Below are 23,567 nucleotides of genomic sequence, written 5' to 3' on the forward strand. Positions count from 1 at the left end.
AACAATGAAGTTGATGAACAATGAACTTTACACAAAGTAAATAATGTGTAATCCTACTTTAAGGAGGAGTTACCTGTGATGGAAAAAAAAAAAACTGTCAAAAAATGTGATCTTATGTTAAGTGATTGCATCAACAGTTGTTAACATGGCAAAAAACATCTGAGTTTTTGAGTTGAAGTTTTTGAGTCTCTTTAATCATGAGGCATTTCTTCAGCAAGTTGCTCAGTTAAGGATTATACATCCTGACCTGGTTATATTCAAATGTATATTCTGTTAATATTATGCAAAACACTCACACTTATATATATATATGCATACATACATACACAGTGGGCACCCCAGGTAAACCTTTGTATTAATGTGCATAAAGAAGCCAAGAAAAGATCGAAACATCTCCAAAGATCAAATGACAGATAGGACATTCGTATTATATGTCACAAAGAGTTAGATTTTATTTCCATTATTTACACTTTCAAAATAACAGAAAACAAAAAAATTGGCGTCTGCAAAAGTTTGGGCACCCTGCTGAGTTAATACCTTGTACCCCCCCGCTTGGAAACGCTTCTTGTAGCCAGGCAAGAGTCTTTCATTCTTGTTTGAGGTCTCTTTGCCCATTCTTCCTTCTGTAGTCTTCCAGTTTCTTGAGATTTTGGGCTGTCTGTCACACACTGCTCTTTTAAGGTCTATCCATAGATTTTCAATTATGTTGAGGTCAGAATTGTGAAGGCCATGGCAAAACCTTCAGTTTACGCCTCTTGATGAAACCACTGTGATTTGAGGTTTTTTAGGATCATTATCCATTTGTAGAACCATCCTCGCTTTAACTTCACTTTTTCACAGACGCATCAAGTTCCGCCCAAAAATTGCTGAAATTTTATTGAATCCATTTTTCCTTTTTCTCGTGAAATGTTCCCTGTGCCATTGGCTGCAATACAACCCCAAAGCAGATTGATCCCCCCCCATACTTAACATTTGGACAGAGTTCTTTTCACATTAAATTCTGTACTCTTTCTTCTAAAATTTTTTAAACCTTTGTTCTTCTGGCCAAAAGTTTTTATTTTAACCTCATTGGTCCCAGAATTTGTTCCCACAATGCATCAGGCTTGCCCTATATGTTCTTTTCCAAACTTCAAACGGAATTTTTGTGGTGGGGACGTAGAAGAGGTTTCTTCTGAAAACTCTTCCATGAAGACCATATTTGTTACAAGTTTCCGCATAATGCAACACCAAAAGCTTATAAATTAACACAAAATTGAAATAATACCTGAAATGTAATTCCTTTGCTACAGTCTCAACAAAAATGGGATATATAAGATGTACAGAGGCCGTGTTTATTACCACTGAAATGGAGGGTTTAAAAGCATTTCAGTTAACATTAGATGGGAATTTGGTGTGATGAGTTGCAATAGAACACCAGAGGAACATTGAAAGGATACAATGAGTAAAGCAGCAAAGACGTTAGGAAACACACACACACACACACACACACACACACACAACTATATACTGCACAAAAACCTGTGTTGTTGTCAGTGGGATTCATCATAGAAGAGAAAGACATACAGCACTGCTGGGCCGCTGTAGAATAGGCCCATTGAAAGGATGAGAAAGAAAATAATATTTTAGTATTTATCTTATTACTACTGACACAGCTCTGCGGAGATAGGTCTGGCAATATTTACTGTACATAGTAGCTAAGGGTCTGGCAAAGCAAGACTAAGCCTAATTCACCCAAAAGACTTTTGATGCTATACTTTATGATGTACCTACTACATACTCTATACTTTCCAGGAATTCCCAACAACCTCTAGTATAGAAATTAATAGTTTTGTTTTTTTTAGGATATAGCAGTTTTGGAAATGCCTTAGTGTGTAATCCACATTATATAAGAACAAAAAAAAACTTGTAGTATTTTAAGAATACTATTTGTTTTTTTTTCCATATTAGGATATTATTATAATTTCCCTGTCTTTATCGCATTACTGTACTGCACAGCTTTACCTAACACACACCCACACACACACACACACACACACACACACACCACAACACACACACACACCCACACACACACACACACCACACACACACACACACACACACACACACTTTTTGTTTCTGGAACCTGCTCAGCCTTGAATGAATCTTTCCCCGCACTTAAATCTTAAATTAAAGACCCACTGTCACCAGAGGTCCTTCTAAGGACAGAAAATCTCATGGGCTCCATAGACCGTCATGTTGTGGCAGGTATAGAGATAATAATATGTGTAGCATAATCACGTTCCATATCAGATTCATGAATTCCTGGAATACATCTTTAAAATATTCTCTTGTCATCAGAAAAGAATTGTTAGTATTGTTTCACTGATTTTTGAAGATGCAACGTATAGGCATGCAGGTGCAGGGTACAAGCAACAATGTTCTAAATTACAAACAATGAATTAATAAAAAATAAAAAAAATTCAACTTTACAGAAAAATGCATAATTGTTATCCCATTAGGCTACTTTGTAAAGAAAAGTTACAAAGAGTTGCATCTGTGTTATGTTACAAATGATTTAAATTAAAAGCATAGAAATACATAGCCTGAATTAAAAATGGAAGAAAAGAATCGTTATGCATGTCAACTGGCTGTGTTAATTTTTATCAATTACAATTTGGATATAGAAAAAATAGATCTAGAGCAAGTTTATAGTAAGATATTTTTAACATTGTTTTAATAAAGTTTCGGCTCAAAGCATGTCTGCATTTGATGAGGACAGGGCGCAGTGGAAGCAAATGTCAGTCTAGGGCTTTCCTGACAAGTTAAGTAAGTAAATAGTATTAGTAACAGTAGATTCTGCTCATACGATACTCAATAACTACAATAACAATACTATACAATAAACAGTACAATAACTCTAACCTTGACCCTTGACCCAACATGGCGCCCTTGCTCTTTTTCAAACTAATGAAAATCTAAGAGAGGCTGCATCAAATATTATATCCACCAACAAAAATACTCTCAGTTGGGGTTTTTAGACACTGTTACAGTCTACAAATGGCCAGTTGACAGATGCAGTAGAAGCTAAGGTTATACATCCTTAAGGGGCGGCTGTGGCTCAGTGGTAGAGCGGTTGCCCTCCAATCGGAAGGTTAGTGGGTTGGTGGTTCGATCCCTGGCCCTGCAGTTCCACGTCGAAGTGTCCTTGGGCAAGACACTGAACCCCGAGTTGCCCCCGGTGCTGTGCATCGGAGTGTAAATGTGTGTGAGTGTTTATCTGATGAGCAGGTGGCACCTTGTACGGCGGCCTCGGCCACAGTACATGAATGGTGAATGTATCCTGTATGATGTAAAAGCGCTAAATAAATACAGCACATTCACATTTACATTTACTGCATTCTGTAAGTATGCCACGTACTTCTCCTAACCAACCACTATGCGGCAGTAGTGTTTCATTATAGACTTTGACTACATAGAACGGCCGTTCGAATCCACACTGATTAATAGGTAGCCCTACGAGGTAATTTGGCTCGCGACCTAAAATTGACCAACGGTAAGTTGTTGTTGTTGTAGTAGAGAGAAACGTGTACGCTAAGTTCACAAATGTAAGCCATGTTGTGTACTTGTCATGATATCTCCATTCTACTTGTTGTAGTTCTGGGAGCTTCAGAGCCGGGCTACTGTAATCAGCAACCGAACATCGTTGGCAGGCAGCGGCTGCTCGTTCACGGAAGAGCTCTCTCTCTCTCTCAGTCTCTCGTGCCGTCCCGGACACGTCTTCCTTCATTTGAAGGGCACGGTGAAGGCACAGGACACACAGGCGTGCGCGTGCTGCTACAGCCTGTTTCATTAAACGCAGGAGGAGACATTTGTGTTTCTGAGATGTAGCCTGCCTTGCAAATCTGTCGCCAACATCGCTTTAAACCCACCTGCTCCTCCCCTGTCATTCCCCCAAGAAAGGAAGGAAGGCAGGAAGGAAGGTGCTGGGATGCCGATAGTTTCATCTGGGAGGCGACTGGAAAGGAAAGCTCACTGAATTTTCGTTTAACGTATCACTCCTTCTTCTTCTTCTTGTGATTCCTATTAATTGACATCCTCCACCGAGGCTACCGAGCTGACCGGCTGTTACATCTGTGACGGTTTACTCAAGATCCATCAAGCTGTAAAAATCCTCAACACAGAAGAACCAAAACAGGTAAAGGTGATGAGGAAACAGCAAGCTGTTGAGCCTTGAAACCATTCAACCATTGACATTTATGTAACAGAATGCACCTCTATTAATTACCTGTGATTGTGACAGCGGAAACACCATTGTTGTTTACGTTTGTGTCATTCTAACGTCCCCGGTAAAGAAATCCTCGTGCTATGGATGTGTTGGTCATTCATACATGTTACAGATCATTTGTTTGCAACGTAAAACCATGATAATTAATAATAGACATATCAAATTGCTCACCTTTTTCAATGCTAGAGATCATGCAGATGATTCATGATCAGGTTTTCCCACATTAGTGTACGCACAGACTCTGGCACTGACATTTAGAACACACACACACCACACACACACACACACACACACACACACACACACACACACACACACACACACACACACACAAATGAATGCACATGATGGCACCAATGTGTCTGAGTAAATTTGATGGCAAAACACTGAATTAAAAGGACCTTCATCCTCTTTTATTCTGTCAGACAAAAATTGGTGTTGAAGCAAGAGTGTAATTAGGCCAGATACTGTAATTGCTACTGCTGTCCTCTTTCAGCCGATACATCAGTTTTCTGTTTCAGTCAAATGTAAATGTAAATGTGCTGTATTTATATAGTATGTGAATATACTATACCTATCAAGGACACTGAAAGTGTGCAATGTAAGACTTGTGCTCTAGTGTAAACAAAACAGATTATAGACCTACCATGTATCAAATGACACATCCTGACAAAAATCCTTCTCTTGGTTGACAGGAATATTTACATATTTATGTGCAGTCAGAAGCTGTTTCAGGTAACTAACTCATGTTATAATGTACATTTGTCATTATGCTCTGTTAAAATGGTGTAAACCATACAAGCTTTACCCATACTCTGCCATTCTGAATCGCACCAAGCACGTTATAGTGCTAGAATATAATGAAAAGTGAAAGATGCACTGAGGGAGGATTTAGCTGCAAGCCTAATAATCTGTAGCAACATTGGATTCCAAAACGCTGCATTTAATCCAAATAGTCCAAATTTACTGATAATCCCTGACTATCACTCCACAACACAGGTCTGGCGTTGTGAGACTACAACACTCACCTCAACAGATTATCTCAATAGTTACTGAAGCAGCAGCTACGGTACTGTGAAGCTGCTTTTGCAACTTTTTGTACGTATTTCTTCAATCTTACTTAAATACCAGTAACTGGGCATGTAGAAAAATGTGGGCAGTGAACAGACTTCTCTATGAAATAGTGTTTTAATTCCATGCACGTGTAGACCTTAGTACACATGCTGTGGGCCTGTTTCACGTTCCAGTCCATGCACAGTGGATTTATTTCTATCATCCGTAATGAGTTTTTGTCACTGCATTTAATTGCATAGCCAGATTCCTCCACAGACAGATTATGTAGGGCTGAATGACAATATTCATCCCAATTAGTTGACATTGTGCAATGTATGCAAATCTATTATTATTTGGTGAACCAGATGCTGCTTTTGTGTCTGATAACAACATGGTGAGTGTTTTCCTCTACAGAGGAGCTTTTAAGCAGAGTGAAGCCAAAGTAAATGTTTCCATTTGGCTGATTTCTATAACCGTTAATTGACAGAATCTGAAATTGCAATTTACAATATAATGTAGCAGTGCAGACATTATACTGCGTGTTGTTAGCACACGTCTTCAGTGTTAGACTGTAAGCAAGATCATCTTGACATCCTACAGCCTACTGCTGTTTGGGTTACACCCCACCCTTCCTGGCTCTCTGAGCTTTAGCCCCCTCAGGAGGGCGCATGTAAACACCATGACACATTGGTTATTATCAAATCATTCCACTCTCTCCTTGGTGACCGTGAATGGAATAAGAAGTGGTTATCTGTTGTTATTGTTCCCGGAAAGACAAATATTTTACTCTTATTCTGTCATACATGAAGCCAATTAAAACAAATTGTGTTAGAAATGTAGATTTTTGCTTGCAGAAAAAAAGTGTCTCTGCACGTGCTATTTCCACCTTAATTAGTGTCCATATCTCACTTTTATTATTACTTTACCAGCCCCATTGTTTCCAGCTATTTTTCATATGTGCTTTGCTTTGAACATGTTCTCATTCACCAGTTTTTTCCCCATGTTCCCAAGCACATTAGCACTGATTATTATCAATGTCCGGTTGTTTTGGCGGCGGCCGCTGGGACTGTGGCTGTTGACGTCATTGATAGTGACTGTGAGGTGGTTGGCTGAAGGAAACAATATAGAGCATGTCGCTGGAGGAGCGCAAGTGTCACCTCAGAGTGCAGGCGGAATAAGAAAGGAAAGGAATGAAAACTATTTAGGCCAGGAATAGTGTAGGCGCTCAGGTTGAAAATATAGGGATGGGAAAACTAAATTGGTGGGTGTGTGAGTGATTCAATGCCCATGCAGTGAAGGTGGGTAAAATGGAACAACAGAATCTGGGAGAAGATGGGGAGAGGCAAAGGATTAGATAGATAGTGAGAGAGAGAGAGAGAGAGAGAGAGAGATTAAAGCTTGGAAAAATAGACAGTGCCAGAGGGAAGTGTGAGAGGATCAATTTAGAGACATTCTGCAAAGAGACACAGTGTTGTCACAGAATGGGCTGTCTCGCTCCGCTCTCCCTCACGCTTCCCTCGGCTCGTTTTGCACCCACCCACTCCCACGTGTGCCCTTCCACCCTCCTCCACACTCCCCCCACCGAATGCCATACATGGACCATAGGAATACATTATGCCCAGTCAGGCACCAGGTTATTGGTGGACTGAGAGGCCAGCATGTTTGTGGGCACATGTGGAGTACAGAGGCAGCCCTCCGCTCTGCACGAAAGTCACGGCCCTTATCTCTTCAAGGTCATGTGAATAATTATAAAAAGGCTCTGCCGTTTCCCCGTCCCCAAGCACATAACCCTGTCTCCTTACTGACCAAACATGAAACAATGTCCCTAATGTACAGGGCATTGTTTCAACCATGTAGAGAAAACAGTGGGTTAATGTCTGCCAACATTTTGCTGTGTTCCTGATAATGTCAGATTAAGTGTCCGCTCACCCTCATAGCAGATGTTGACATTTTTTGGTCCTTTCTCACCTGTTTCACTGCTGCCACAGATTAGTGCGCAAAACAGCTTTTTTAAGGCTCAGGCGTGTCCACAAGCACAATACAATATCCCCATCTACTGTATGTGGCTGATTTTTTGGGGTTTAAGGGATTTTACATCAGAGCATTTCTTTCTTGCTTTTGTTTCGTCATCTTTGGTGAATTAATGGACTACAGTGTCTGTATTTTTTTTTTTTCCTTTGATTTCCCATTAATTCTATGGCCATATTTTTCCATGGGAGTTTTAATTTCTATAAGTGGCACTCTTTTATTGTCAGCCATGTTGAACATCCCCATATTTACTATTACTAATTACATATTTATTTATACATTTTTCATCAACTCATTGAAGCAGTTGCCTCTGACGTTAAAATGCTTCACACGTTTTGCATCTAAACCAGACATTTAGAAATATTTGATAAACTGTGTGCAGTAGCTTAAATTACTGTTGTGTCCTATGAATCTGCAATAGGCAAGGCAAGGCAAGGCAGCTTTATTTGTATAGCACATTTCAGCAACAGGGCAATTCAAAGTGCTTTACACAAAATCATTAAAACAGATAAAACACAAGTACAAACAGTTAAAAGTCATAAGCATTAAAATCAATAAGACACATGAATAGACAGTTAAAAACAAAATAGAAACACTAGGACACATAAAACTCAAGAATAAAGTTACAGTGCAGCATAAGAAAGAAATTAGCATTAATTTAAAGAAAGGCAGCATCAAAAAGAAAGGTCTTCAGCCTTGATTTAAAAGAACTGAGAGTAGCAGCGGATCTGCAGGTTTCTGGGAGTTTATTCCAGATATGAGGAGCATAGAAACTGAAAGCTGCTTCACCCTGTTTAGTTCTGACTCTGGGGACAGAAAGTAGACCTGTCCCAGATGACCTGAGAGGTCTGGGGGGGTCATAGTGTAGTAGCAGATCAGAAATGTATTTTGGACCTAAACCGTTAAGGGATTTATAAACTAGCAAGAGTACTTTGAAATCAATTCTTTGAGACACAGGAAGCCAGTGTAAAGACTTCAGAACTGGAGTGATGTGATCCAGTCTCTTGGTCTTAGTGAGGACTCGAGCAGCAGCGTTCTGAATCAGCTGCAGCTGTCTGATTGATTTTTTAGGGAGACCTGTAAAGACCCCGTTACAGTAGTCAAGTCTACTGAAGATGAAAGCATGGACCAGTTTTTCCAAGTCCTGTTGACACATAAGTCCTTTAACCCTTGATATGTTCTTTAGGTGATAGTAGGCTGACTTTGTAATTGTCTTAATGTGGCTGTTAAAGTTCAGGTCTGAGTCCATGACTACACCCAGATTTCTGGCTTTATCTGTTTTTTTTAACATTGTTGTTTGAAGCTGAGCGCAGACTTTTAATCGTTCCTCTTTTTTTCCAAAAACAACTACCTCAGTTTTTCCTTCATTTAATTTCAGAAAGTTCTGGCACATCCAGTCGTTAATTTGTTCGATGCAGTTAGTCAGTTTTTGTATTTGACTATAGTCCCCTGGCGATAAGGTTATGTAAATTTGTGTGTCATCCGCATAACTATGGTAACTTATTTGTTTTCTCCATAATCTGAGCCAGTGGAAGCATGTAGATGTTAAACAGAAGAGGCCCCAGAATGGAGCCTTGCGGAACTCCGCACGTCATATTGTACGCTCAGATGTATAATTACCTATTGACACAAAGTAATCCCTATTTTAGGTAGGATTCAAACCAGTTTAGTACTGAACCAGAAAGTCCTACCCAGTTTTCCAATCGGTCTAGTAATATGTCATGGTCGACCGTGTCAAATGCAGCACTGAGATCAAGTAATACTAAGATTGAAATTTTGCCACTATCTGTGTTAAGGTGGATGTCATTAAAGACTTTGACAAGAGCCGTTTCAGTGCTGTGGTGTGGTCGGAAACCCGACTGAAAGGTATCAAAACTGTTGCTTAGTGACAAGAAATGGTTGAGTTGTTGAAAGACTACTTTTTCAATGATTTACTTAAAAACGGAAGGTTTGATATTGGCCTATAGTTGCTCATTAGTGACTTGTCTAGGTTGTTCTTTTTTAAAAGTGGCTTGATTACTGCAGTTTTCAGGGCCTGTGGAAAGATACCTGAAAGAAGAGATGTGTTCACAATCTGTAGAAGATCAGAAGTCAAACAATTGGAAACATTTTTGAAAAGTCCCGTTGGTAGAATATCAAGGCAACAGGTCGAGGTTTTCAGATGTTGAATAATGTCCTCCAGGTTTGTATGGTTGATTGTGTGAAATTCTGTCATATTGGAACTAGTTTTGCTTGAACACTGTGACAACACATGTCCTGAACTTGATATGGAGGCACTGACTGTTTGTCTAATCTTCTGAATTTTGTCTTTGAAGAAGGAGGCAAAGTCATTGCAGGCCTTGGTAGATAAAAGTTCAGATGCTACTGGTACTGGAGGGTTTGTTAACCTATCAACAGTAGCAAACAAAGCACGTGAATTATTATGTTTCTAGAGATAATATCAGAGAAGAAGGACCTTCTTGCATTCCTCAGTTCCAAATTATAATGCGAAGTCTCTCTTTATAGGTGATATAATGGACCAGGAGATTTGTTTTTCGCCACCTTCGTTCAGCTTTCCTACACTCTCTTTTTTCTGTTCTCACCAGTAGGACATTTCTCCATGGAGATCTTTTCTTACCAGAGACAACTTTGACCTTAGTGGGAGCAATGGCATCAATAACATTTGTAATTTTACAGTTGAAATTGTCTACAAGCTCACTGACTGATAGCCCAGAGAGGGCGGGAGTGGAGGAGAAAAGCTGAATAAATGTTTCACTGGTGTTTTCAGTGATATACCGTTTTCTGATTATCTTTGTTTGGACACTTTTGGGCACAGAGATAGTGCCGTTAAAGAAAATAGAGAAATAGAGAAAAGCAAAGCAGTCATTTATTCACGCAATAATCAAATGCATTGTTACTTGAATATATGTGTTTTAGATTCATTTTTTAATCCTTTCCTCTACTCCCTGTGTTTGTCTGATCTCTCTGCAGCTCCTCTCTCTGTGTTGTTTATTCTCTGCTGTTGACTTTTGTGGTTCTGGACGGTGCAGCGGTTCTTCGTGTTAGTGTGTGGCAGGTGCTCTGAGCTGATATGAACTGACTGAGCATCTCCCTGGTTACTGCTGGACTGGCGGGCAGCTTAGGTACAAGTAGAGAGGATGTTAAACTGTGTCCAGGCATTTTTCTTCTCCACATCTTCCATCCACAAGCTCCAAGAGGTTACGACAGTAGGAGAATATGTTGCTCCTTGTCTCTTCTTGATCTTTGGCTGTTGCTTTATGTATTTTGGCCTTTCAATTTTGTCTATCATACATGCAGCTGTATTCTTGTGTTTTCAAGGCCATGAGAAGGCAGGTAATTGAGCAGTCATGAATCGGTGGGAGCCTGACTGACTCACTCAGTTGTCTCGCTGGCTCAGTAGGGTCTCATGACAGCCCTGCACTCATCAGCTGAATAGACTTGTCATTTGTAAAAGAGGCTACATGTTGTGCTGTTCAGTGTTCCAGTTAAAGAAATCCTCTCTGTACTTTCTTGGCTCCTTTTTTTTTTTTTTTATTCATTTTCTGTAGTACATCATATCATCATTTCCTGGCCACAGAGACTTTGATGTTGTCCCTTACATACATCGCTCCATATTTATCTATCTATCTATAAATTACAAGAACGTCTGTCTCTCTGTGTGTGTGTGTGGGGGGGTTATTTGCATATCTCTCAAACCGTTAGTCCGATGGATTTCATACTCGACAGGTGTCTCGCTACAAGCATGAGTAAGTGCAGTGCCATGTAGCACTACGTTGGACTGACTTTGAATAAACAAACGACAAGTCCTGAATTTAAGGACGTTTCAGAATCCCACACATGCAAAGCACAGCCAGACAGAGCGTGATGCCACTTATAGGCAGGCACAACACGAGATAAGACCCTCTTTCTCTCTCATACACATACACATACACATACACACAACTCACACATTCCAGTTCTGGTGGTTGATTAACGCAAGTATGTGCTGATTAACTCTCGTAACGGGCCAGGTGGAAAGCGCGCTGCCGTGAGTCCATGAGGCCAATGTCTGATTACTCCACATTGTGTTTGTGATAATTTGTGACTACATTCTGAACCTGCAACGTTCTCCGTCCGGTAAATCAGTAAGTTAGTAGTAAGGTATACAGGGGAGTGGCATATTAAGTGGTTTGGGGTCCTTTTATAAGTCATTTTGTGGTACAATTTGGTTTTAATGAATTCTACAAGCAGCGATACCACAGGTCAAGCAATCGGCCCGTTCCAAACAGGCACATTACCAACGGGCACTGCACTAATAAATGTGATGCTTCACAATAATTTTATCTTAAGGGAAAGATGTTCTGGATGAATATGAATTTAAATTCCTAAAATGCAAACATGATGTGCATCTTGCAAGTGGAAACATTCCTGTTGTTTTCTTTGTCACAGAAATCTTAAGAAATGGACAGAGATCATCCGAGCCAAAGCCAGACGCAAGAAGACAACCCGAAGGGAACAGCAGAAGCTTTAACAACAACCTCAGCTCCGGCATCAGAGACAGCGGCTCTGGCCACAGACTCCACTTCCGGCCAGCCTGCAGGTCCTGCCAGGCCTAGACGGCCCCAGAGAAGTGCCAGAGTAGAGGGCTCTGTTGACATCTCCGAACTGAAAGCTGAACCCAAAGATGAACCCACTCCAGTGGTTAACCAGGACAAGTGCATTCCTGATGGCTCTGTGGCAAGTCACCCCAAAACCTCTCGCCCTGGAGCAGTCAAACCTTCAGGAGAGGGCACTGGGCCCACCGCCAAGGCTGGTCCCAAAGGACCGGGCCACCACCCGGTTAGGGCTGTCTCTGTCCCCCACCCACCAGCTAGCAGGCCTGAGGCTTCTCACCTGAACCCTCATGCACAGAGAGCCTTCTCTGTAGCAGGTACAGCTGACACCCAGACCCAAATTGTGGAAGACTTCAGGCAAGTTCCCTCATTTGTCACACCATGATCTAGCATGTCTCAACATCGCCTTTATTTTCCTGCTGAGAAAAAAAAGCCTGGCACACACAGTATTTATTTATATACACTGACAGTCAACACTGCAAGGCTACATGGCTAGAGTAGTCAGTCTGGGGATTTTTGCAAAAAACTGTCATCATAATTATTTAACATATATCATGAAACATTTACTTCCACTACTTTATTTTATTTAGTTCTTTTACTAATTGAAGTGAAGAATCTCTCTGAATAATGTGGTCAGTATATATGGCATACAGTTATTTTATTTCTAAATTACATCCATTTCACTGTTCCCTCTGGTTCCTTCTTATCTATGGGTGTGTCTCTAACCATTTCCTGCTCGGATTAGGTTGCTAAATTAATGCAAACATTTTAACAGAAGTGTCGTGGCACAGAAAACTGAAATGATTGAAGTCTGATTTAATGCTGTGTAATGTTAATGGACAAGAAAAATGCAAACCTAAATAACATTTATGCAGTTTTATCAGCTACAGCATGGTGTGGCTGTGAAAAGGGTTTGTTGGAAGTGGAAATGTATTGATATCACTGCAAGCATAGTGAGCTCACTGCTTTTTATACAACATTTTTGGAATTTTCTCGGGAGCTGAATCTCAAGCTCCCTGGAACAACTGGAAACCTAAATGTCCTTTATCCTTTGCCACCACCTTTGGCCAGTAAACAGAGCTGCGTGTTCATTCAAGGTATTATGGGAAATTATTCAATAGCTTCCCTGAAAATACACTGTAAATACTGCATTAAATATACAGTAGATCCTATACATGTGTAACATTTAGACAGAGTTGGCTTGGCTTTCAGCATCAGTGGATTTGAACACAGGACCTCTTGTTTTTAAGTGACTATTAACTACTGAGCTTCCAAATGGCCCAATATATAAAATACAACATACAAGGTGTAAATACCTTACACAACCTTTGGTTTGCACCAGGGCTGCCTGGCAACAGCCCTAATCAATGGTGTTAATTAATCTAATGGAAACAGTAGCTGCCGGAAATGAACACAGTCACAGTTTCTTTCCTCTGCATATGAATCAGAATGGCAAAATGAATTACATCATAATCATTTTTATTAGTACAAGGGTTCTGCTGTGTCACTCAGTTTGTAGGTTATGACCCTGAGTTGTATAGTAGACGAGAGTTTATATGAGCTATTACATAAGACCCTTTTCCAACAGGCTGCACATCATCACTTGGAACGTTGGTTCGGCCACGCCACCTGATGACATCACTTCCTTGCTGGGGCTGAATGTGGGTGATGGAAACACAGACATGTACATTATCGGGTGAGTGTTTTGTGGCGCATATAGTTATTCCACATAAAAGCTCAATTTTCCAGCGCCTGGGTAGCTCACCTGGTAGAGGTGAGGCCCATCTATAGAGGTTTCCCCGACCCAGCGGCCGTGGGTTCGACTCCGACCTGCTGCCCTTTGCTGCATGTCATTCCCCCCCCTCTCTGCCCTTTCATTCCTCCATCTGTCCCACAAAAATAAAAGCTTAAAATGCACACAAAATATTAAAGAAATAAACCTGAATTTTCCATTTATGTACATTTGTCCCACATGGACACCTTAAACAGTGTCCCTAATGAGCAGCCAGGATTAGTTCTGTACCACAGCAATGATGTCTCTCTCTTTACGTCTGTGATTTTCTTATATTTATTAATCCTCCCTTACATTATCAAATCTCTCACTCAACAGCTCGTCTTACATCTCTGTCAGCTGTTGACCCCTGTGTGTTGTTTTTCTTCAAGGCTGCAGGAAGTGAACTCCATGATTAACAAAAGGCTAAAAGATGTCCTCTTCACAGACCAGTGGAGCGAGGTCTGCATGGAGAGACTCAGCCCCTTTGGTTATGTGCTGGTCAGTAATGGCTTTTATTATTAAAACATATGCACACTCTCATAGTAAAATGCTAAACAGCTTAGATTCATACGCATGACGTGATCCCTGATAAGATCTCTGCTTCTCCGCTACTGTTCGGGCTCATTTTGTTCCCTGAGCAACGGATGGGGTGATAATTCATAACAGGCTTGTAATGTCAGCGTATCTGCTATCTTCCGCTGTCTGCCAAGCTCAAAATGCAAAGTCAAGCTCTCAGTGTTTCTCAATCTCCCTTCTGTGTGCCTTTATGACTGCATATCTGTACCTTTTTCTCTATCTTGCTATTTCACAATGCATACACATACCCACTGTGGGAATGTAGCATACTAAGAAATGCAATAGGTTTCATGGAATACACACAATAAATCCTCTGAACTGTCTGGTGTGTTGGTATCTACCAGGTTTTATGTTTTTAAGGGGCAAATACTGCAGCTGTGGTTGGTGTTCGTCTGGCTGCATCTGAAACGATGCCTGGCTCTGTTGGCATGGCGAGCCAGAAAGCGTGAATCAGCTGTCGAGCTGAAAGAGCTAGACAAATGTCTCCCAGGATGCTGTTTTATTTTTGGATCACGTTGTTGTCCGTGTTGATGGGCCTCTGACAGTGAGACTGATGCTGTCCCCCGGCTGTATCATGGTCTGCTACGTTAGCTTTAACCTTGTTAAAATTATTTCCTTTTTGTGTACTTCATGTGGATATTAATGCTGTAAACAGGTTAAGGGGATGTGTAAATTGGAAGTTGTCTGAAACAGAGGGAGATGCATGGTGTCAGTAGGAATTATGACATGGTGGACAGACTCGCAGTAATGAGACACCCCATCAGTTCTTTTTCTGAGATAGTGCTCACCAACGCTCATTCAGTCAGGTTCAAACTGTAACTACTACAGACACAGGAAAGCTTACTGCCCTTCACTGCAGAAACACTGAGCCAACAAAACAGTTTTTCTGACTATTCACCACACAGTTGCTGATTGTCCCAATCATTTATGTTTCAGTAAGCTACAATTTAAATGCACAAGTCAGCAAGGAAAGTTTTTTTTTTTTTTCTGGCCCTAATCTATAATTGCAACATGGCCACTTTTTTTTTTTAAATGTTTTACCGTGACTTATTTTATGCTTTTCAACCACAGTACATGCAGACAAAAAAGGGGATTCCATTCTCGCAGACTTTAGACATAGATACACACACTCACAGTATGTGTCCACACACATTGCACAAATAAATTGGGTCTACTTTACGGTTCAGTAGAATCCATTACGCAACAAAGTTTTGTTGCGTAACAAAGACAGTAAATGGCAAAATCTACGAATAGCTGGTTAGTATACAAGCAAGCGGGTCTTATGTCACATGCAAAGATGTGTGCCTCCATTACTGGCCATAGGGCATTTCAGGCGGGGTGTGATCATGCTTCTTCCGTCTGCCGTTGGGGGTTGGGATGTATGGACCACTGGAGAAAGGGAGGGAGGGACATAAATATCTGGTGAGGGGCTTGACATAGCAGGAAATTACCTCATCTTGTTCCACAATGCATGCGTCATATTTCTGCCCCTCTTGTACAGTACATAAATATGTACACCTTTTTTTATATACCAGTGGGGAGCAAATGTCAAAATCTACATTTCATTATGTTTCAGAACAAGATGCAAGTGCTATTGAGATAATGGTGGAGGGCTTGGAGAAAGGAAAGGTCTGACCATCAAGTGCCTTCAGCATGTACATCATGTTTCCTCTACAAAGTGGTTTTTAGCCACCGCGAGGGTAGAACACAGGCTATGGCCTCCTTAATGTGCAGTGCTTCATGTAAAGTAGTATGAGAGCTGGGCCGCTGGCTCCTGCAATTCTAAATGGAAATGCAAGGGGGCAGGAAAAGGAGGAGGGAGAGAAAGTGAAGCAGAGCAGCAGAAATGGACACACAGCAAAGCTGGACTCAGCTCAGAGAATTTGTTTATTGAAATATTAGTGCTAAAGATAAAGATATTTATACAGTTACTTTGAACTTTATAGCTGCCTCTCTTTTCAGAAATATACAAAGTGCCAAAGTGTACCTACTGTACCTATTCATGTTATCATATTTTTTTCGCCATGTCTGTCTGTCTCACCTGCCTTTACCTCAGGTGACCTCCCAGCGGATGCAGGGATTGTTACTACTGGTCTTTGCCAAGTACTTCCATCTGCCCTTCCTCCGCGGAGTCCAGACTGAGACCACCCGTACTGGCCTGGGGGGTTACTGGGTGAGACAGCCCCTGACACCATTCTGTGATCAGCACTGTGATATGGAAATTTCAGCTTAGCTGTAAATAGGACGACATCTCTACAGGAGGGACTACATTTAAACTTGCATTATGTCACTGATACTCTGATAGAGATCTGACAGACACTAACTTTCCACTACAGTCTACTACTGCTCGGTTTGTAAACAATGGAGGTTGTTTGTATTTAACCAGTCTTGTTACTTGATATGCTGATATATACAATGCTGAGTTTTATGAGGATAAAGACCAGTTCTTTTTTTTAAACGTGGAAAAAAAAGACGTTTGCTACAATATGTTACAAAATGACAATGACATGCTCTGAGACAGAAATAAGATCCTGTTCACTGAAAAGTTACGTATCACTTAAGTGACATCCTCCCTGTATGAGGTCAGACATGCATCACCACATTCTGCAGATTTTATACTAAGACACATTATGTATTTTAGTGGGTCAGAGCAGTGGGAGACCAGCAGGTAGAAATCCAGAGACTCATCCTGTCCCCCAACTGTGCACTTTACTGTTAGCATTAAATATTGATGGTGTTCTTCACTAATGAAGATGAATTAGTAAACTTCCTGTTTGTCTGTGGCACAGACACTTGCACCAATCAATACAGTAGAAACACTGACATACACTGGCTCTAGGCATTGACTATTTAATTTAGCCTTCAATGAATTGATGAGACAATAAATACAAAAGCGTTCTTGTCTTCCTCCTCTTTAATATTAATTAACCTCTCCTGTGCTTGTCGGTGTTACAGGGGAATAAAGGTGGCGTGAGCGCCCGCATGTCAGCGTTCGGCCACACCATCTGCTTCCTCAACTGTCACCTGCCGGCTCACATGGAAAACTCAGAGCAGCGCATGGAGGACTTTGAAAGTATCCTGCAGCAGCAGCAGTTTGAGGGCCAGGCTGCCATCGGGGTTCTTGACCATGAGTAAGTCAGCGCAACCTCTGTACTCTGATATATCTGTGCTTAACACTCCCAGACTTGTTTTCTCCATATTTATGTCTTATGAGAGAAATGGTGTCACAATCGGCAAAGCAAAAATACTTATGCCCTTATTTTTTCACAGTGTGGTGTTCTGGTTTGGAGATCTCAATTTCCGCATTGATGACCTAGATATGCAAGTGGTAAAATCAGCCATCGATAACAACAAATTTTCAATGTTGTTGGAAAAGGATCAGGTAAAAGTGGACTCTGATATACTGTATAAAGACTGTGATATTTAACTCCTCTGCATGGACTTCTAATGAAAAGGAACTTGCCCCTTGACTCGTCCGTATTCATAGCACCAGGTTAACTTTTGATTGAGTTTTTAATTTTGAACAAAAATGGTCTTTCCATTTAAATCTGATGGAAAGTCATTAAGACACCCCCACAAAAAAAACTGTTGACCCTAAAATCTTAACTTCAGGTCAGAATTCATGTGATGACTTGTCATTTCACAAGCTGAAATTACGTTTATGTTACATTTAATTAAATTAAATTCATTAAATGTAATAAATGTTTTGTTTTTGTCTGGTGGACTGTGTAGGTGATGTCACTAGAGGGCAATAAAGAAACACACACTCTTCTCACAGGAGCTGTCTGTGAGTGGCAAACAGAAATCCTCAGTGAGTGATGTCTACTAATTCTCATTGTTACAGCTCAATATGGCCAAAGACAGTGAGACAGTGTTGGAGGGTTTCCAAGAGGGGCCGCTAAAATTCCCTCCCACCTACAAGTTTGATGTTGGAACAGATACATACGACACAAGGTTGGTGATGCCAGGGGTGCTGTTATGAATTCTAGATAACTGACCAGATATCACAGAGCCTAGCTTAGTAAAACGTACATTCTCCTCTCTGAAAAGTCCTCACTAACTAGTCTCTCATTTACTGTTTTTAAACAAGTCTCTCTTTCTGTCGTCCACCAAGTGGGAAGAAGCGTAAACCAGCTTGGACCGATCGGATCCTGTGGCGCCTGAGAGCCACTGCTACTGCCGGCGCTGCTGTCAGCGCAGGGAAGCGGGGCTCCATTTCAGGGCTGACCAGCGGGACCAAAGTGACACAGCACTACTACCGAAGTCACATGGAATACACCGTCAGTGACCACAAACCAGTCTCCTCCATCTTTACCCTGCAGGTTTGAAAGCCTTTCATACTGGTGCCAATACTATAATAAAATACTTAGTTTCGAAACCAACACATAAACAGTACTATTTTAACACCTTAGTTTGAGAATTAAACAACAATGTTAATGTGTGGGCAGTAGCTCAGTCCGTAGGGAGTTGGGTTGGGAACCGGAGGGTTGCCGGTTCAAGTGGACCAAAGTACGGAGTGTGGATTGGTGGCTGACACTTCACCTCCTGAGCACTGCCAGGTGCTCTTGAGCAAGGTGCTGTACACATATATATATATATATATATATATATATCAAACTCCTGTACAAGAACATGGGCAAACTAAATTACAGTTTTAAACTTTGCAAAGTTATGATTTTAAATCCGGAAACTGTTCAAATTGGACCTAAGAACATGACCATACATTTGGTGCCAACTTTGAATACCTAACAGTTTTTGATAATTGATGCCGTGGACACATTTCGTATTGAGGTTCGATACTTTGTCCTCATTATCATTTAAGTTTATCTTAAAAACTTTACAGTCGAGCGCCTGGGTAGCTCAGTTGGTAGAGTGTGCACATATAGAGAGGTTTACTTCTCGACATAGCGGCCGCGGGTTTGATTCTGACCTGCGGCCCTTTGTTGTATATCATTACTCCTCTCTCCCGCGCTGTCCTATAAAAATAAAGGACTAAAATGACCCAAAAAAATCTTAAGAAAAAGAACTTTTACCGTCACTTTGCACTGTATAAATGTTTATGGTAAATGTTCTTTGTAGTTCCCATACAAGGTGGATATTCCCCTGGTCACAATCACAGTGGAGGATGAGTGGAATAGTATTGCTGATGCCACAGCAAAATTCAAACTGGTGCCCAGCTACCCCCGCAGCTCCTGGGACTGGATCGGACTGTACAAGGTAACTAGTCTTACCTCTACCGGCCAAATAACATTATGGCTGACGAATCAACGTCAGCAAATCATCAGGAGTAGTACAACACCCATTTCTGTGCATTACTCATTTTAATCATGTTGTTACTGTTAGTGATTGTTCTGCCCATCCCCAGGTGGGTTTCAAGCACCATAAGGACTATGTGGGATACGTATGGGCCAAGCAAGAGGAAGGGGATTTTAATCGACAAGAACAGCAGGTAATCTGGTTGCGTGCTGGATTCTGTTTAGGGATCATTTTGTTTCACGTTTAATAGATGTCTAACTAACTGTGTTCCAGGTTACCTTTACCGAGGAGGAATTGCCCAAAGGCTCAGGGGACTTTATCTTGGGTTACTATAGCAACAACATGAGCACCATTGTGGGTGTAACAGAGCCATTTCAGGTAATCATGGCACTCTGGCACTGCTTTCTTGAGGTTAAAAAAAAACAAATGCATTAGCCCTAAGAAAGGGACATGACATACTGTATGTTATACTAATGCTGCTGGTGTTCCCGTCTGCATCTTAACAATTCAATTACCTTTACCAGTATTTAGCTACTTTTTCTACATATTCTATCTCTTATGTCCCCCTCTTGTCCTCTTTTTTTATTTTATCTTTCTTCAGATCCAGCTTCCCACTACAGGTCTTGACACCAGTTCTTCAGACAGCTCTGACTTCAGCTCAGAGGATGACAGCACCGTTGTCCACATGAAGACGAGGTCCCGCAGTCCCAGTCCACGCAAGGCCAAGCATCGCAGCCATCGCAGCCACAGCCACAGCCACAGCCACAGTCGCAGCCGGTCTGGCAGCCCTGCACAGGCCAAAATGAAAATGCTCAATGTCACTGGTTATCCCTCCAGCACCACCACAGCTGAGAGTGAGTCCACAAGACGTCCAGCAGAGGGCAGCAGCAGCCAGGTGTCTGCTACTGTGGTGAAAGAAAAAGACACCGAGGGTTCAGGGGTGTGATACACAACCTAGTCCTGCTGTTGTCACAGGTCACATAGCCAACTGTTGTGTCTTTTATTAAATACATCCATTACACTGTATGTTTTTGAATGAAAATATACAGTTTCTGATGCCATCCTTTTTCAGGAACAGCCATCTGGTTTGTCCAGAAGGCTTACTTTGCCTTGAGTTGTTCTATTAAGCTGTGCACATATTTTTTTATTTGTAAACCTTTCACTCTGTCCTGTGTTTCTTCTACCTTTGTCCGTTCTCAGGTGTGGACAGTACAGGGAGCTGACATTTGCATTAGGTAATACATACGGATGTTATGGTCATGTAAAGTAAAAGCGTGGTTACTTAAAGCTTTTTAGAAACCATCTTCCCCATATTCCGAGAATGATTAGAAACTCTGCACTGATTTACTTAGCAGTCAAGTCAGCAGACTGCATACCAACAAAAGTGAACGCTTTTGAGACGAGGAGTATGACGTACTTGACACAGACAATGCCCACAAATCGCCCAGTTTGCTTTAATTGTGGAACATGTATCTATTGTATAACAAATCTGCTCAGACCAATAGGACTATAGAGACATAGTGAAAAAAGCATTTTATTCCAAAACATCTCACATAAGCGTCCCCAGCTCTATCAACAATCAATAAGAGTTTTAGCTTCTGCAAATGGAGATATGCACTTTGACTTGGCGGTATGAGTCTACTCTTGTGGATATTCTATGCTACAGAAATTCAGCATTACATAGCAACATGATGCAATGAACGTTTCACAAGATCCCTCCAGGGTGCATGGAAAAACTGTCGGTGGGGCCAGGAGGTTCAGGGGGCTCAGCCACCAGCCATGGCAGCATCACAGCACATGTCAGCTTAGAAAGTGAATGTGAGCATAAAGGGCTTTTTAAATCGGCCACCAAATCAGTGCAGTGGGATGTGATGGGTGTGGGAGGCTAGCCGTCAGCTATCAGCATGGTTGTCTGGGCAGAACTACAGTAATTGATTCATTGTTGGCCTCTAACTCTGTACTTCAGTTATAACTACAGCAATATCTGACCCAGGAAACATATACAGTATATTGCTTGGACTCATTCCTCTGTATGAGTTAATGCGCCTTATATAAGTTTTGCTTTTCACAGCAGCAAAGTTACTTTTTGAAATAATTCACCAAAAAAAATCACATATTTGTTAATGCATTGTAATTAGTATGATACAAAGCTGACATGCACTATTTTGAAATATCACAATGCTAATGTGATATTTCCAATAAATGAAATTGTCCTATCTAAGGCTTTTTTTTTTTTGAATGAAATGTTGCTTTCTTTCAGTTCACTGTTCCTGTGTTTGTTTTTGCATTTTCTTTTGCTCTGATCCTGCCGTACTGATCCTGGTGGTTAGCTGACAGTGACAATAGTCACAATAATCGTGTTGCATTGTTACCGTGTGACCTCTGATGCACAATCTTAGACACTTGTACTTTTGGGCTGTTAACGTAGGACAGTATACTGTTGTAGCTGTAACTGTGTGTGTGTGTGTGTGTGTGGTGTGTGTGTGTGTGTGTGTGGTGTGTGTGTGTGTGTGTGTGGTTGTGTGTGTGTGTGTGTTGTGTGTGTGTGGCAGTGAAGGGGGTGTGACTGTGTTTGCATGGTTTTCTGCTGGACATACTGTACATTCCGGTACTGTGATCTTTTTGTGCCGTAAAGTGCTGTTTTTGACTCCTCTTTGTTATAATTGTGGCTGTGAAAATTGTTAGGACAACTTGGTAAGGACAGTATGAAAATTTAACTTCGGTGTAAGTGTTAGATGAAGAAAATGCAGAGCAGTTATGCTTATGCAGTAAACTGAAATTGTTTGAATAATTTCATAGTGCATTCATGTATTTTTATTGTTGTTGAAAATGAAAAATCTAATGGACCTTTTGTTTAGAGTAACTTGTTTAAAAAAAGATAAGATTGTATGACTGTGTCCTATTTTCAGTAATTTAAGTAAGTATGGTCAGTTCTGCAGTCATAACCAGTGACTATTTCATGTGAAATGTTAATAGAAAAAATGCTGTGTCTACAGAATGTTATTGTTTTATAATGAAGTGGCTAAAATAGAAAAATGTATGTAAAGGACAAATATTAAGTATGGTAGAAAACAAAATAGGAGACAATCTATGCCACAAAGATTATTTTACTTAAATTATGTATTTATTTTCTTATTTAACTGTTAAATGAGCCTGAATTCTGCTGGCCAGTGAGGGAGCATTATTTCAACGGATATTACAGAATATTGATGATTATTTTCTTGCTCTATAAGCAACTATAAAGAAAGTCTAATTTCTCCAGTTTGCCATTTTAGTAAATCCAGATGAAATGTTGCTTTTATTGTCTGAAGTGTAGATTGTTTAGTCTACTGGTCGTTGTATAATTGTGAATGAATAAAAAAAAATAAAAAAAAATAGCAAGCCTGTGAAATACTAATTGATGAAAATTGTTTATCTCTGTGAAATCATTTGATAAATGAGTCAAAACGGGGTTAGGGGTTGCTTGGTCTGTTCTTTAACCTAAAAACTAGTGCAACACTGTCCGAAGAACAAAGAATATAATACCTTTTACATTTTTCCGTCTGTGTGTTTCCTGAGTCTGTTCATATGTATCGTCATTGCTTGAAAAATGGGTAATGACATTAGCTATAGTCTCATTTTGATAAATCAGAATGAGTGAACACATTATATTGATCAATGGTACAACAAAACAAATGTATGTACATAACATTCATACTCAACAACATAACAAATATAAACAATACATCAAGCAACAGACAAAACAAGCCTAGTCTAGATCATAAAGTGTGTGTGTGTGTGTGTGTCTACAAAGGTTGTTAATGCAACAACAGTACAGCACATGCATTATCTTCAATTCTGTAAAATAACTGAACTTCATTCAGTGATTACCAGTATTAGAGTGGACCTCCAGTCTATTATTCATCTTTGCACAACCATTCAGCTCTTTGTGAGGTATAACTTGTACCTGCTATTTTAGACTTCCTGAATAAATGAGCATGACAACAGACACACCAACGCATCCTGCAAAAGGCAACAGCAG

General features: G+C 40.7%; 1 protein-coding gene and 1 long non-coding RNA gene across 3 annotated transcripts; one reads left to right on the top strand and one right to left on the bottom strand.

The window, feature by feature from the left end:
• Nucleotides 1–3,644: 3,644 nt before the first annotated feature.
• Nucleotides 3,645–23,081, top strand: inpp5jb (inositol polyphosphate-5-phosphatase Jb). 2 transcript variants are annotated; one of them, XM_032514939.1, is made up of 13 exons: nt 3,645–4,177; nt 11,777–12,297; nt 13,529–13,636; nt 14,104–14,212; nt 16,347–16,463; nt 17,246–17,421; nt 17,561–17,672; nt 18,135–18,244; nt 18,405–18,612; nt 19,370–19,507; nt 19,656–19,739; nt 19,820–19,924; nt 20,148–23,081. In XM_032514939.1, exons 2-13 carry the CDS (start codon nt 11,789–11,791, stop codon nt 20,490–20,492), a joined length of 2,121 nt encoding a protein of 706 aa, XP_032370830.1. In that variant the 5' UTR covers nt 3,645–4,177; nt 11,777–11,788; the 3' UTR covers nt 20,493–23,081. The 2 variants fall into 2 exon arrangements, with proteins under 2 accessions (XP_032370830.1, XP_032370831.1); XM_032514940.1 differs by lacking the exon at nt 3,645–4,177 and adding an exon at nt 10,402–10,545.
• Nucleotides 19,421–20,149, bottom strand: LOC116688851 (uncharacterized). The gene is made up of 2 exons (XR_004331871.1): nt 19,825–20,149; nt 19,421–19,744 (listed from the first exon to the last, which is right to left on the bottom strand). It is a non-coding gene; the product is annotated as an uncharacterized LOC116688851 (long non-coding RNA).
• Nucleotides 23,082–23,567: the final 486 nt, after the last annotated feature.

The sequence above is a fragment of the Etheostoma spectabile genome, chromosome 5 (assembly GCF_008692095.1).
Source record: "Etheostoma spectabile isolate EspeVRDwgs_2016 chromosome 5, UIUC_Espe_1.0, whole genome shotgun sequence".
Classification (NCBI taxonomy): Eukaryota; Metazoa; Chordata; class Actinopteri; order Perciformes; family Percidae; genus Etheostoma; species Etheostoma spectabile.

Excerpts from the sequence above, each read along its gene's own strand:
- inpp5jb (XM_032514939.1), top strand. The coding sequence starts at position 11,789 with ATGGACAGAGATCATCCGAGCCAAAGCCAGACGCAAGAAGACAACCCG. Across the intron at positions 12,298-13,528 it reads CAAATTGTGGAAGACTTCAG|GCTGCACATCATCACTTGGA; the intron begins GCAAGTTCCCTC and ends CTTTTCCAACAG. Across the intron at positions 19,740-19,819 it reads TTAATCGACAAGAACAGCAG|GTTACCTTTACCGAGGAGGA; the intron begins GTAATCTGGTTG and ends ACTGTGTTCCAG.